Source organism: Centrocercus urophasianus, unplaced genomic scaffold, assembly GCF_019232065.1.
Source record: "Centrocercus urophasianus isolate 14NV4802_14NV808 unplaced genomic scaffold, USGS_Curo_1.0 seq_73, whole genome shotgun sequence".
Lineage (NCBI taxonomy): Eukaryota > Metazoa > Chordata > Aves > Galliformes > Phasianidae > Centrocercus > Centrocercus urophasianus.
In genome coordinates this window covers 10825426-10840639 of record NW_024885344.1, presented here as the reverse complement: position 1 = coordinate 10840639, position 15214 = coordinate 10825426, and the positions used below count along the sequence as shown (strand labels likewise).

The following is a 15214-nucleotide window of genomic DNA, read 5'->3' as shown; positions in this document are numbered from 1 at the left end:
GCAAAGTAATCCCATAGTTCTGAGCCAGCTGAACTAAGACTGAAATGCAGTGACGGCTTTGAAGGAATCTGATGATAAACAGCAGTACAGCAATGTCTAGAAGCTGTTGCGTCAACAGGAAATGTTTCATGAAGAATCTTCAATTTAATTAATCTGAAATCTGTCACTCTTCTGTATTTCGCTGTAAAAAAGAACGGTAAAGAAAGGAATACAATTTCTTCTCTTGCACAACATGTATTTTGATGAAGAATCAGTTGCCAAGAAAAAAAATTATATTTTTCTAATTTTTGCATTTAATCTGCAATTCTAATGAGCTTTTCTAAAGCCTTAATCTACATACTCTTGTATTACACTTGCACCTAAGCTCAGAATTTAAGATCACAACTGGAACATGGAAAAGAAGTTGCAAATGGAAGAAGTACAAGCTTAGTTTTATGTAAATATTAAAGTTTTTGCTTGGGTCCTTAGAAGCAAGAATTAATGTAAAATCTGCACGATTTCCTCTTTCAAACCACATTTGAAGGCAACTCAAGACTTTGATTTTTTTATGAGCCAAACCAGATAAAGTAGAATCTGGAAGTAGGCACTTGAGAAAATACTATATCGGATAAAGAGGTGCGAAGATGGAGTTTTCTCTAGAATAAAAGAGATAATTTGAAATCAGTATTTATCTATTAAAAATAAAAACGAAAAAAATCTAAACAAAACCCTTGTAAGATCAGTGTTTGCACCAAATTTCCCCCAGTATTTCTCATTTCATTAAAAATATGACCTATAGCGAGAAATGCTCACTACACACTTCGAACAAAATTATCCTTTTAGGATCCCCAGTTCTCCTAAAAGTTCTCAAATTTTGCCCATTTTCCAACTTTGTGAAACAAGTTAAACAAAATTAAAGGATTCTGGGCTCCTTAGAAGTACTTTTTGCCTGCAACATTAAAAAAAGATCTCTGTACCAAAGTCATCTTTGTTCATCCTTTTCTATTCATTGCTATTTTCTCTTCATTCTTCTCCACTGGAGAAGCAAATCCCTCAAGCCCCCTACATAGGTACAGCTGAACACAACTAAGACCAGAACAACAATTGTGCAGTTTCACCTCTTAGAAAGTATATTACTGAATAAAGAAGGAATTCCATGCTATCCTTGACATACTGAATCAACCTTTCCCTGTAAGGGGTGTGACTTGACATAAAACTGGATATTTTTAAAGGAAGAGGCTACACAATCCATCAAAATACTCTGGGGAGAAGAAGAAAGTTAAAGGAGAGGCAGCACTTCTGAAATGACTGCCAACAGCTTTGTTACCATGGACACAGTGCATGGTCACCCTACCTAGCCAAAACCAAAATACACAAAAGGAGGAAAAAATTCCAGACTTTGCAAAATGGCAAGAGTATATGTCAGGCTGACCACTGAGATTAAAAGCTCTTAAAACTATGTATACCAGAGGAAGAAATTCAAATCTAAGTTTCTAGCACAGATTTCTGTTACTTCATATGACTTAAATACACATATGACTTATATGTATATACACACACTCAAAAACCAGACTAAGTTTTGCAGAAAATATTCAAGAGAATTTCAGCCAAAGAGAACGTAGACTGCTTTGAGCAATCAGGGATAAGCTATGCCAGCAGCTTCACCCCCAAAACATAGCTTGGAATACTGCCTTGATTCCCAATCACTTGTTTATCAAATTTCTCAGTGAGAAATACAGAAGGATACCTAAGAACATGAGTTAAAAGCAAACTGTCCAGCATGTGTTACAGAAGAGCCAGAATTTTGACAGCAGTGCTCAAAAAACTATGGTGCTCAGAAAGCTCTACGTAGGTGGTTCATGAGAAATCCAGCTTCATATTGCCCACGTACAAGGGTCTATAGAAAGTAACTAATGTGTGAGACTTTGTGCTCTGAAAATATCTCGAAGTATGTTTTAGAAAATATTTCATTACCTATTCCAGTAACAGAATAGCACAGCAAAAGGGAGATGTATTTAAATTTTGCATTTTTAGAAAATATTAGATTATAATCAGTGCTGAATGTTAGGGTCCAATATAAATTAATTATTTTGTAAACCCATTTTCTATTTTTACTAGAAAAGGTAGTTAAAGTAATGTATTTTAGGAAGATAAAAGAACCAGAATGGCAGATTTATGGCAAAGGCAAGTGAGAAGTATCACCCAAAACTTGGCTAGACTTTCAGTATAGCAACTTATAGATAAACAGGAAAGACTCTAAGAGGCTGTACTCAATATTCAAATCTCTGCAGCCATTGTACTTACAGTAGTGAAATCCTGATGAACAGGAGATGGGGAAAAAGAGACAATGGTACAAAGGCTCCAGCTATTTATGAGTTAGCAAACAGACATGGCATCTGAATTGTGCATACGTGACAGAGAATTTCAGAAGCCTTGTTGCAAATAATTTTTACATGTAACATGTGCATGAAATAAGATTAAGTCCTGTTGAAACAATTTAAAAAGATATTGGAAAGAACAAAGTAGTGTATGACAGCATATTTAAGCAATGTGTTACCATTAGAATATTCAGTATTTAATTTCTTCTCAAAAGGCTAGGCAGACACACCTGCCATGTAGAATAAAAAGATAAATTGTATGAGCACAGATATAGCTATTTATAGGTGTTGGTTTATATACTTAAACTAAATTAAAATTTCCCACTGAGAACCATAACTTCAAACAAAGTTGACGGAAAGTGTCAAAATCAGACTGCTAACTCAGATATTTCAGTTGAAGTAGCTACTTAAAGAAAAAAGCAAAAAATCGTGGCTAGTCTTTCATTTGCGTATTTGCCATAGCGATTTAGGACAGGGAGTAGATGCTAAATGCACTGTATAGATTGAGACTGCACTTAAGTAGGAGTTGATATTAATGAGAGAACAGTTATACTGTTATCAGCAAAAATGCTACCTAAAATTCTGAAACTACAGCTCTGCAAATGTGAAGGGAACTGAAGATAGAAAATAACATGTTGCAGTCAGGCTCTGCACCATCACGCCCCTAAAAATAGCAGCCTACTGTAAAAACCAGAATTCAACAACAGCTTTAGGTAAAAACACTTTGGTAATAATACTCATACAATCTCAGTATAAAATAATACTAAGAATTTCCTGTGTCCTGCTCCCACAGTTCCATGCTTCCTCTGGTGTGCCTTTGTCCTGTGCTGGGGGACATAGACCAGATTAGCATTGATTCATTGGTTCAGACTGGTTCATGTGAAAATACTCATTCCAAAAAAAAAAAAAAAAAGAAAAGAAAAAAAAAGAAAATTATAATAATAATCATTTCACAGCATGGCCTCAGAAGACTCAGGCTGGTAAAACTGAAGGGATGTTCACAGAAGTATAAAAAAAAAAAAGGATAAAAGTGAGCAAAGAGAAAGAGGACAGTTGCTAATTTCTTGTCTCTGTGAACTACAAACTATGCCCTTCAGTAATTAAGGCTTTAAGTGCAAGTAATTGTAATATTGTTTTTCCTGAGACAAGGACCAATGCTACTTATTACTGATTGACGTTGAATTATAAAATCTGAACTTCTGCTTCACTTTACCCCACAGAAAGAGCCATGTCTTTTCATGAAGACAATCTTCTCAAGCACTGTTCTTGGAATGGTCCTCATTGTGATTAAATTGATATGGAAGTTAAACTCCTGTCTTCTACTACAACCTTTCAGAAAGTATTTATTAAAAAAAATATAGAGGTCTCCACATACTTTCAGATGTACAATGTAATATGTTGAACTAATGCATTCAGCCGCAGTCCATAACTGTAATTTACATAACATTTACATACAGGATTCAACATGTGGAACAACAAAACCAGATGAATGTGTTGGAAATCAAGAACTTGTTGAAGAACATTCAAGCCTTTATATGTAAGAAGATTTATCAGCTGGAGAAATCTTGCAATATAGAAAATGAGTGTTAACACTCTTAACACACTGCCATAGTTAACACACATTGCCAGGATATTATCAAACATTGAAACAGTGCAAAGTCTTAGTCTGAAATGGGTATCTGAGAACTATAAAATCCTAGGTAGCTTCATGGACAGTGAAATTCACAAGCAAAGCTTGTTAAATAGCAGAAAATCACATTATCAAGAAATGATGGAGGGTAGGATTACACAACACAGGGCTACAGAAACAACAATACATAATGGGGCAGAGGTACACATAGATGAGATGTCCCCATACCTTGAACCACTTAAAGCCAAAATGGTTGACCGCATGCATTGATTCATTAAACAGCTTCAGACAGGCAGTGAAGTGGTAGAGAACAAGATAAACAGAAGAGAGGAAATAAAAAGCATGCAATTAAAAGAAAATTATAATCATTTTGCACAATATTAAAATTTCCAACTCACGCATACAATTTGTATTTGGCCTAAGAATGATATCATCACCTGTAAAGATCAAAAGATTAATATCCTTCACAAAAACAAAGCCTTGCATTTGTAAAACTGCAAAGCTACCAAAGGGCTTCTGTCATAACACTAGAGAATATAGAGCAAAGCAGGCATTCTCTTAAGTAATCAAAGAAATGAAAAATAATTGAAGGAATGTATCCCCCTCGCATTTGAGGTGATAACCAGCTACTTGCCATCACTCCATGACTTGACTGTATCTAATAAAGAACAACAACTGGGCAAACTATTGGGTACAGTGGGGCAAAACAGCTGTTTTGTGGCTGGAACAAGACCCTCTGGTTGCTTTTCTGTGTGACATCCTATTGGTCATTACACTGTATAAAGTATGATGTGCCACAGAGGGCAGTTTAGTTGTTCTGCTGGACTAAGACACAGCTGTCATAATCAATGATGGTGTGACCTAGAGGTCTTCCTCTTCTGATCCCAGTGGTTTCAAATCCATCCTTCTTCCTCCTTACTTCCATACAAACTACTACATCCAAATTCATTTCCTGTTTAAGATGCTGTTACCCATCATATTCCAGAAATCTTTTCCCACAACTCATACTTCTCTTGGCTTTTCTCCTCACCTCTCAACCTCTCTCAGTGATCCTTATGGCTTACTGGCCCTCCGACAGCACATTTCCATCACCTTGCCTCATCATACAGATTGTACTGCCATTCAATCTATTTACCAGTTATTTCATCAAGCTCTTTTCATCAAGCTCTTACCATATGATCTCATTGTTTGCCTCTCATAAGGCTTTGCTGGTGAATGTTTTCAAAAACCATAATGGAAATTTGTAGGTATTCCCTAAGCACTAATCACTTTCCGTATTTTAGTTTTAGGATGTCTCAGGTACAAATAAGATTCCACTTCTACAACAGTTTCCTATTTTACTAACTCAGACTTAACTCTTGTCCTCTCCATAATAAGCTTGCTTACAGCAGATAGACAACCACAAGGACTTCATGCTAATGGGCTGAGTCCTCCTTTCTATCCTGCAACTGAAAGTTTCCTTGCTATTTCATTTCTTTTCATCTAGGACAGAACCTTCATATTTTTGTTAATCTTGACAGTACCTTTGACTCAGATGTCCTTCTACTCCTTGTGCAAAGGTTATTTTGAAACATTTGCAGAATTTCTTTTATGGAATATCTCTAATGTAAGACTTTTCTGGTTGTCTCTCTATTGCTAAAAGTTCTTTAGTTAGGTGTATTTTGTGTCTGAATGTGCAAAAATCTTCCTTCTGCAGATTGTGGCAATTTGTGCAGGAAAGTCCTCTGTAGCTTTGATGTTATTGTGGATAGTGTTAATGTTATTAGCACGTTTCTTTACTAGCAAATCAAATATAAGCTACCAATCACCTGCAAACTGTGCTCCACTCATCCTTCACCTTAACTACTGAGGTGACCTGCGATCAGCCTCTAGAATAAGCCTACCTCATACTTGTATTTCTGTAAATTTACCAGTTATATTCATCTTCATGCTTATTTCCTAACATCAGACATTCCTAACACTTACAAAATTAATGTACTACATTCTTCAAAGCTATCCTTCAAAAATTCACTAAACGTTATGCATCTTGTGTTTAGACCACAGCCACACAAAACGTTCTACAGGCTTTTCTACAGAATTTTCTACAGAATTCTACAGGCTTCTCTACACTCAAAGAACACCATTGTCACAATCCTCCAACAAAGAAATTAAAACATTATGACATCATAGATAACAAATTAGATGTTCTTTTGTTTACTTGTGCATCTCAGCAGAGAACTTGCTCTTCTGTGAGATACATATATTTCTGAGGAGGAAATCTATTCTTTTATGTGGTATTCACTACCAAGATAACACTTCTATAAGATAAATTTTTTTTAAGAGTTTACAAGAAGTTTAGAAAGAAGGCACTCTTGAAATTAAATTCCATAAAGTTACCTAGAATCTTAGGATACTTTAACCAGAATTATCCTCAGTACGTTTACCAGCAAACAGTTGATACTGACTGTAGCATAAAGAGCAAGAGTTGCTTTCTTCTTGAAAACTTGATTATTAACTAAAAAGAGCATAAAGATACATCTTGAAAGAAGGTGATATAAGAATACATGTTGAAAAAAAACCTTTAAAAATGTTTTAAAGTGTAGTTAGTTAAATCTTTTCCATTTAATTAACAGAAAGAGAATACATCATTGCAATGTAACTGACCAAATGCCCCTGTTTGCTTATTATGGTCAGGAGAGGAACAGATAAAACACTGAAGAGGTTCACAAAAACCACAGTAAGAACACCAGGCTCAGCTCCTTATACTTCAAAAGATTCATCAAAATATAAAGGAAGTTTATTCATTAGATATGGTATGTTTTCTTAGTGATTAATTATGGAAGTCAAAATCTGGTCCATACATGATTCTTCAGGATATCTAACCCGTGACAGAATAAATTCAGGCATAGAAGTTTACACCTGTGGTTTCAAGGCGAGTGTGTATTTTCTGTGTGTACGCTTGCCTTAAATAAAGGGTTTGTCTTTCTATCCAGTAGTTGAGAGACTGTAAAAGAAATGAGATTGTGGCCCATATGCATGACCATGCTAATAAAATTCACCTTCTTTAAACATGCATAATGAACAACACAGTGAGTGTAAGCATGTTTACATATAGAAGGATAGCTCTGATAGGTAAGATTAGTCAGAAGAATTATTACATAAAATAATACTTAAAAGATTAGGATACCTTGTATTTATTTCTCTTTTTTTATTTTTCCCCAAGAAAATATCACCTGTGAAAAACAAATCTTAGCAGATTTTATGGGTTTTGTTACCCAAACTTGAACAGAGATAGCTGATTAAACAAAACCATCTATGTTTCACAGTAAAGCAGTGGAAACAGTACTTTACTGTTTCCTAAGAGGACTACCAGCGACTTTATAAGATTGCAGACCTGTTTCTCAGCATTGATCCTGGCTGACTCCTCTTGTGCTAGCACCATTTCTCGCTCTGCAGTTATCTGAACACTTTCTCTGAGTGCCTCTTCCAATTCTTCAATCCGATCATCCTTTTTACGCAGATTGTCCTGGAAAATGATGGGAGACTAGGTGAAGAAGACTTGTTTGGGACTACAGCCTTTCAGTCAACCAAGTTCTATGCCAAGCAAAATCTGATTCTCCCTACCAAGGTGCAATTGCAGGCAAATTATCTTCACACAAGGGAAAGAAAGATGAAGTGATGCAAGAATAGGAAGATCACAGTAAAGAGAAGGAAAAAGCTAGCAAAGTAGGACCTCAAAGCAAGAGGGTTTGCCCTCTCATCAGGCACATCACAGTCTTGCCAGATTAAACAGAATAGCTAAGTAAGTTTTGCTTGTGAATGAAGATTAGTAAGCAGTTCCAAAGAAGGAGAGTAGCCAGAATTGGTGGGAAAGCAGGCACGCAGAATTGTCCATTTGCTCACACATTCACCAGCAGGCATGGTAAAACGGGAAACAAAGCACTGCAGTCTTGCAACTTGCTACTTCCAGGTTAAGTGAGAGAAAAACAAATATCAACCAAACAGAATTTTCTCTTGTTCAGATAAGACTTAAAGGAAGTTTTTTCAACAACTATCTAGGAATTAAGAATGGCAGTTTAAACCTCAGAAAGCTAAGTATCAAGACTATCTGAAAATACATTCTTCAATTAAGAACATCTTCACAGTTGTAGGTTCCAAAGTCCCACCTATAGTCAAAGACCATGGAAGGAAACTCTCCTCAGAAAGTATATGGTTTAATTGGCAATAATATAATTCAAAAAATGATATTCAAAATGAATGGCATTCTTATTTGTATAGAAGACCTGTATTTTCTTAATATTGCTAGGAAAATAATTGTGTATCTTCTGCCTCTGCTGTAGTTCTGCTGTAGTAGCTTGGACAAAAGACTGCACACCAGGCTGTCCCCAGGAGCATGGCTGCTTAACAAATCCATCAGAAATGACCAGCTTGATGGAAGATTTCTGCTTTTCTCATCTTGCAGATCAATTTAGATCATATGGTTCAGATCAGATATTAGTACATGCTTAAGTTAATGCAAAGGCTTTTTAGACAGCTCAGCAGTAGTGGAAGAATCAAATATTTTTTCCCTTTGGTTTTTGCATTTCCCTTTTTATCAGGTTTAATCCTTAGTCTTCTGTCCTGACTGATGTTTTCCACTGTTTCTCTGTGCTTCACGCCATATAAAGATTAAGGATAAAGACAACTTATTTGGAAAAAAACAAAAAAACAAAAACAAAACAAAAATTTTGTAATGCCAAAATGAATCGCTGTAGTTCTAAAGAGTGAACCTTATTCCTTAATTGCTGCTCCCCAGGACTTTCAGTACATCACCAAAGATAGTGCCATATGAACACCAGTTCTGGCAGTCTCATTACTTCTGAAGAGAACTTTCCAGCAGAGATGCAAAACTTTGTATCCAAACAGTACAAGACTCCTGGCTCCACTGCTCTTACACAGAGAAAGGCTAGTTCAACCACTAGCAAAGGCAGAGAGATTTGCCAGGTTTTGCAGATGGACAAGCTTTCTGCTGTTGGTTATTTTCCAAAGCAGGTTCACAAGGCAAGTAACCACTGATTTCTAAAGACACAACCGAAGAGATCTTCATTTAAAAAATCAGAGTTGCAGAACATACTTTAGTACTTTCTAAAACCTACTGAAACACTAATAAAGTCTTCCAAAACTACTTCATGGTTATGATTAGTCTAACTGAAGATTCAAATAGAAACAGAGTGCAGACTTGAAAACTATTTACTCGCCAATCTACATTCTGTGGGGAACATCAATTGTACGTCTTGATATTATTCACGGATAGCCAAGGAAGTGTGAAAGTGTACCTCTCCATTTCAAACAACAGAAGTGGAGACGGTGCATTTGAACAGCTGCGTGTAAAACTGAAACTGGTTTAAAATAAGAGTGTAGAATGGAGCGCTGTAACGTGTATTGTATGCCAACCTTCATCATCATAGGCCAACATTTAAGAGGTTAATTCAACATGGCAAAGTTCTCTGTCCAGACAGGTGAATCCTTCAGAGACAGGAAAAAGAGTAGCTCATGGTATGAAAACTGTGCAACTCAGTACAACATCACCTGCACTTGAAAAGTCTACAATTACATATTTTTTTCTAAAATAATATGTGAACTTTCATATATAGACTGGAGAATTGCAAGTTTAAAAAGAAGACAACAGTGCTAGAAAAACAAAAAAACTGCCAGAAATGATGATTTTAAACTTCTGTCAAATGTTCATTACCCATCTAGTAAATTAAGTTTGGTTGCAAACATCCACCTTCTGTCTCAAACCAACAGTTCAAAGAGCGGTGATAGTTTCTTGCTTGCTCTTAACAGTGCCACAGTGTGACTACCCGCTTTACAAAGTGACGTCTATGCCTGGAAGAGCAGAGGAACTGCTGCACAGTCAGACACCAGCAGCACTCCAAAGTGGAGAATAATTTCAGGAAACTTTTAAATAAATGTTTTGTTTCCATCCATTCTTTTTCCATCATGAAATGATCAGTATTTGATTTTATTTTTTGTTTTTAACACACGCTGCTGTTTCAAACACAACACTCCAATAGAGAAAAAATAAATGAAGCCAAACCAGCATTTGCCTTTTAAAATACCAGCAGTGTTTTCCCAATTGCTTGGCTCAACAGTCTGAAACATGATAGGCTCATGTTGAACATCAACCCATGCTGCTCCTGTGGCTTTCCTCTTTTTAATTCCATGAAAGATTTTATCGCTATTATGAGAAGCGGTAAACATTGAAGAAAGTACTGTATAAATTGTAACTACCATCACCTATTATGTCAGGAGTTTTCTACAGAAAGAGAATATTTTGACATTTAATTCTACAGATCGTTCTGGAAAACTAAATCTAAACTAAACTAAAATAGAATCTACTAAATAGGAAGAAAATCAGAATTTTAGAAAGGAAATCAGAAACCTTTCAACATGAACAGAATACAAAAATGCCCTCTCGAGAGGAGGAGGCTGTGATAATGCTGGTACTCTACTGCAGGAAAAAGAAAACTGTTATCTCCCAATTTTTCACATGCTGCTGAAGCAGGTAACCCCAATAGTGAAATGTATTTATTCTCTTAAATAGGGGACTAGAGCACAACTTGAATTACTTCCTACATATAATAAAATGTGACACAGAGTGCAAGTTTCTCACTGGCTATTCTGATGAAATTGCATAGTGATAGACCATAGCAGTTTCCTTTCACGAATCTTATACACGACTATACAGAAAGAAAAAGGAAGTGTTACTTACCTGTACAGTAACTGGATTCTTTGAGATGCATTACCTACCCAAACATCTCCATGACCCTCACTCAGCTCTGCGCCCAAGTCCCGTATGTGTGAGACTCAATGGCAGAGAGGGAATTAAACATGGACAGGGAGATAGCTCTGCCTTTATGCTCACTGGTGACACCACAATGAAAATGAAAAACCCAGTCGATGCTGTGGGAGTGCCAGGAGTTCAGGCACAATATGATTTTTTCTACAAACACTATGATCCTGCAGCTGATCCGTATGCAAAACCCATTCCAGTACATGCCTGTCTTAAAGACTGAAAGGAAAAGGAGGTGCGACTGACACACATTTCTGGACTTTTTATTTCACTTCAGGAAGGAAGTGGTGGGATGTCCAAGTGATGCATATTAAAAGGATGTATCAATTTAATCTTTCCTTCGTTTGTAATGTGTTATCTGCCATGAAGTTTTGTGAAAATGCATGAAATCGGATGCAAGTTTTCACCAAGGCATTTAGGTTCAATTAAACCTGAGGTATCCTGGCAAACTTCTGCGTAACTACAGCTTTGTGGCTTAACTTTACTGTTGGAATTGAAATTTAGATGAATTTCTCTGGTTAACTCTTGGGAAAGATTAGTTAATAGTCTGAGAGGGCAATTAACTGCTCCTTTTGACTGTTAAAAGAACTCCTAGAACTAGCCAATCACCTAGGTAGGGAAAGATCATTTTCATATAAACCCATAATTAATGTAATTAAGCACATTTTGCCCTTTGTACTTCCATAGATGAGAAAGGAAGAAGACATTACTGCAGTGTTGGTTGCTCTGCTGCACTGCTAAGCCCAGGAGGAAAGTTGCTACGACAAAATCAGAAATCTAAACTTAAGAAGAGAGGAACTGATGAATATAAATCATCATGAATTTTTGCTGCTCTTTCCTCTGAAAAATACTTGTAAAAACCTGAAGGCCTTTTTAAGAAAGGCTTAAGTGAATATTCAATGTTGTGGTATCAAAAGGTGAAATTAATGTCTCATTTTATTTTGGAAGCAAATAATCACAGTTATTTAAAACTCAAGTGAGTGTAGTTGGACCTCTTTCATTTGGTTCCATGCTGCTAAACTGCTTGCAGAGGTCTCTGAACAAGAAAAGAATGAAAATTTGTCACTCATAAATGGAGGAATCTCTCTTTCACTGATGAGATTCTTTTGACTTACTGGGTTTTCAAAGATATATATATATATGTATATAGGGTAAATATTGTGGCATGGAGGTTGGAACTTGATGATTCTTGAGGTCCCAAGCCATTCTATGATTCTATGACGATTCTGTGATTTGCTGAAGAAGAAGGCAATAAAAGAAAAAATGCATGCTGTCTTGAAGAGTGCTTGTAGAACAAAATAAGAAAAGACTATTAGTTCCTAATGGGGGAAATATCTGTAGGGTAGTTTATAACTTGGTTCCAAGATGTGCATAAACATGGATCCAATATTAATGATTCTGAAACCAAAGTAGCAGAGGCAAACATTTGTGTAATAGCTGGTTCTATATATATTGATGGGCATGAGTAAAAAACTGAGTTGAAGGAATGATTACTATCAGTGCTAAAGCTACTATCATCAGTGTTGCATACAGATGCATTGACACTCTCAAATGGTGAAAGAAGTAAAGTGCAGAGTTTGCTTGTGATGGTGAAACCTCCATCTGTCTGGGCAAAAGTTGGGTAAGTAGAAACATTAAATTCATATGACGTCTCTGTCTCTCACACAGTAAGACAAAAAGGGCTTCTTCCTAAGTACAGAAACAGCATATGTAATTACCACAAGTTCCTGAATGAAAGGAATAGTCTGAGAGCTGAAAAGAATTACCAAGTAGGAGATCCTCAACTAATGTTTCCATATCTTTGGCATGCTCAAAGACTGAGATACATGATGACAACTCATTAGGACAACATATGTCAACATCTGGAAAACTGTGTCTGCCAAATAAGACACATGAATTGGAATTCTAGCCTGACAAGTTGCCTAAATGAAGAAAAATAACTTCAGGAGACAATAGGAGAAAAATTGCAATAGAAGAATTTCATTCCATTAGGGACTGAAAGGGAAGTGAGATGAAGCCGGCCACAGCATTGCTTTAAAAACATGAGGGACTGCAGAAGGGGCTGAACACATTCGCCTGAGAATGCTGTAACAAAAAAAGAGAAGATGTGGACACCCAGAATATATTTGCACGTGTGGATCATCAGTTGCAGGGAAAAAAAATATTCTAGTAGAAAATGTTTAAAAAAATATTGTCAGTCAATGTAAGATAAATATGATTGAGTTAGTATATTAACAATAACAACAAAAAAAAGGACAAAAAAAGCATAACAAGGCCAACAATTTATGAGAAACAGCCAGTGAATTTCTGTTTTGAAGGAGAAAGGTAATAGAAAAACTGAGTGGGACAGCGTAATCCTGTAGATATAAATGAGCTATAAACGATGCCACTCACAAAAATATCTGCTCTTGTACGTGAGAGGACTGCACAACATAAATGTTACATGTGCATTGACTTGAGAAAATCACAGACAAGTAGAGAAGTTACTAACACGCTCAGTAATGAAAATGAAAAGCCATGTAGCTTTTCTGTCCTGCACAAAGTCCTCATGGCTTGCTACAACATGGCTATTAAGGAGGTCTTCATGGCTACTACGGAGTAAAGAAAAAAATCCAACACCCGGATAGTAAAATATGTCTATAAGACATCACGACAAGTTTATGATGGGAAATTAGTTGAGTGTCAAGATTACTTACACAGAAGCTGACTGAAGAGTTAAGCATTTATAAAAAGAAAAACAACCAACGCTCTTCTCTCCATGTGAAGAAAAGAAATATGGTACTAATTAATCTATCAAGCATTATGTGAACTCACTTCTGTTCTCAAACATATAGGTCACAAAGAAGCAGTAAAGCAAACATGGACGTGACAGTGCTATATGACAGCAATAGCACTAGAAGATAGATATAACTGAAAGCAATAATTTTGAAGTATATCAGGATGTAAGCAGTATTCTGCATGTCACACATGTATAACCCTAAAGGCAGAATGTGCATATATTTTTTCCCTAAAATGCACTTACATGGAAGGAAAAAAAAAAGTCATGAAAAGCCAGAAAACATCGGCAATAAAGGCACAGCATAGCAGATATTACCTGAATACATACACATTACTATTAACAGATCCACTTGAAATGAAGAGGAAATAAAAGGTGAGAAAAAAATCTTAGCACAGATAAACAATTTCTGATGTCTGTTTCTTGAGTACACAGAAAGCCCTTCACAAAATTTCTGTATACTGGTATTGTTACCTGAAATACTGTTTAGAAATGTTTCTGACCATTATCCAATGTGTCTATAAAATGTGCGAACAGTGCCAGCCATTCAGACTTTTTTATTGCAAGACATGTTATAGGCTACCACTCACAGCTGTGTTATTTTCAAAAAACATTCCCAAAGCATACAGCTTTAGCAGCAATGTGAGGTACATAGAGCTTGCAGGTAATGGTAGGAAAGGATCCTAATCAATACCAACTAATACAGTATCCATCATAAAGCTCTGTATTTCCAGTACAAAGTACGAACTTAAGTGGAATTGCACTGCAATCTGGATTAGTTATACACTGTTTGAAGGAGGATGGAGAGGAAGGAGAAGAAGAAGGACCAGCATTTAAGGACAATGTGACACAGAGAGGCCTAAAAGGGAATGGCAGAACAAAATAGATACTGGCAACTTCTCTTACCATGTTTTTTGATACTTCTTTCCTCTTATTCCAACCTAGGCATGCCAAATGCAGCAATCAGATAGGCATGCTCATTTTGTAAATGCAGTTCTCATTAGTAACAACTGAGACAGGTCAATGCACCTTGTCAATACTAACAACGAGGTTTACCATTTAACAGCTTGTTAGGGTGCCAAGAGCATTAAAATTCTGCTTCATCTGTGGCAAATTACCTGTTTTAATACCTACAGGGACTATTCTTCTATGTAACCATACTGGATTGCTGCAGTGGTGACTGGAATAAGACCTAAGGCTGACAACGTAGCTGTGAAAACGTGAGAAAGGCAATAGGTTTCTCACTGTATTTTATTTTTCTGTGAGAGGTTAATCAGGGAAATACTACTGTAAAAACATTTCTTCTTCACACACAAATCAAAACTATGACTCGAGACACCTCAAGTTCATATGGGACTCCAACAAAAAACAGTGACAATTTAAACTGCACTATTAGTAAGTTTGAAACCGTAAGTTATTCCCTTGGTATGCCTCTATTCCGCTAAACTCTCCTTTGCAACATAAGTCCTGTCAACATTAGTGTACTAATACATCACAGCAGCTGTAAGATCTACTTTTCTTTTGTTCATCTATATGAAAAAAAAAACCCAATAAAAAACAACCCTGTCATACACCTTAACCTGATAATTGTTTATTACATAGCCAGTGTTATGTATAACTAGTAATTCAATATCCAT

General features: G+C 36.2%; 1 protein-coding gene across 5 annotated transcripts in view; it reads right to left on the bottom strand.

Annotated features, from left to right (window-relative positions):
* Window positions 1-15214, bottom strand: part of ERC1 (ELKS/RAB6-interacting/CAST family member 1) — a 288936-nt gene that overhangs the window by 111125 nt on the left and 162597 nt on the right. For all 5 annotated transcript variants that reach the window (XM_042837662.1, XM_042837661.1, XM_042837663.1 and 2 more), the window contains one exon: window positions 7361-7492. In XM_042837662.1, the coding sequence (XP_042693596.1) occupies window positions 7361-7492 (132 nt within the window). The remainder of the gene's footprint in view (window positions 1-7360; window positions 7493-15214) is intronic.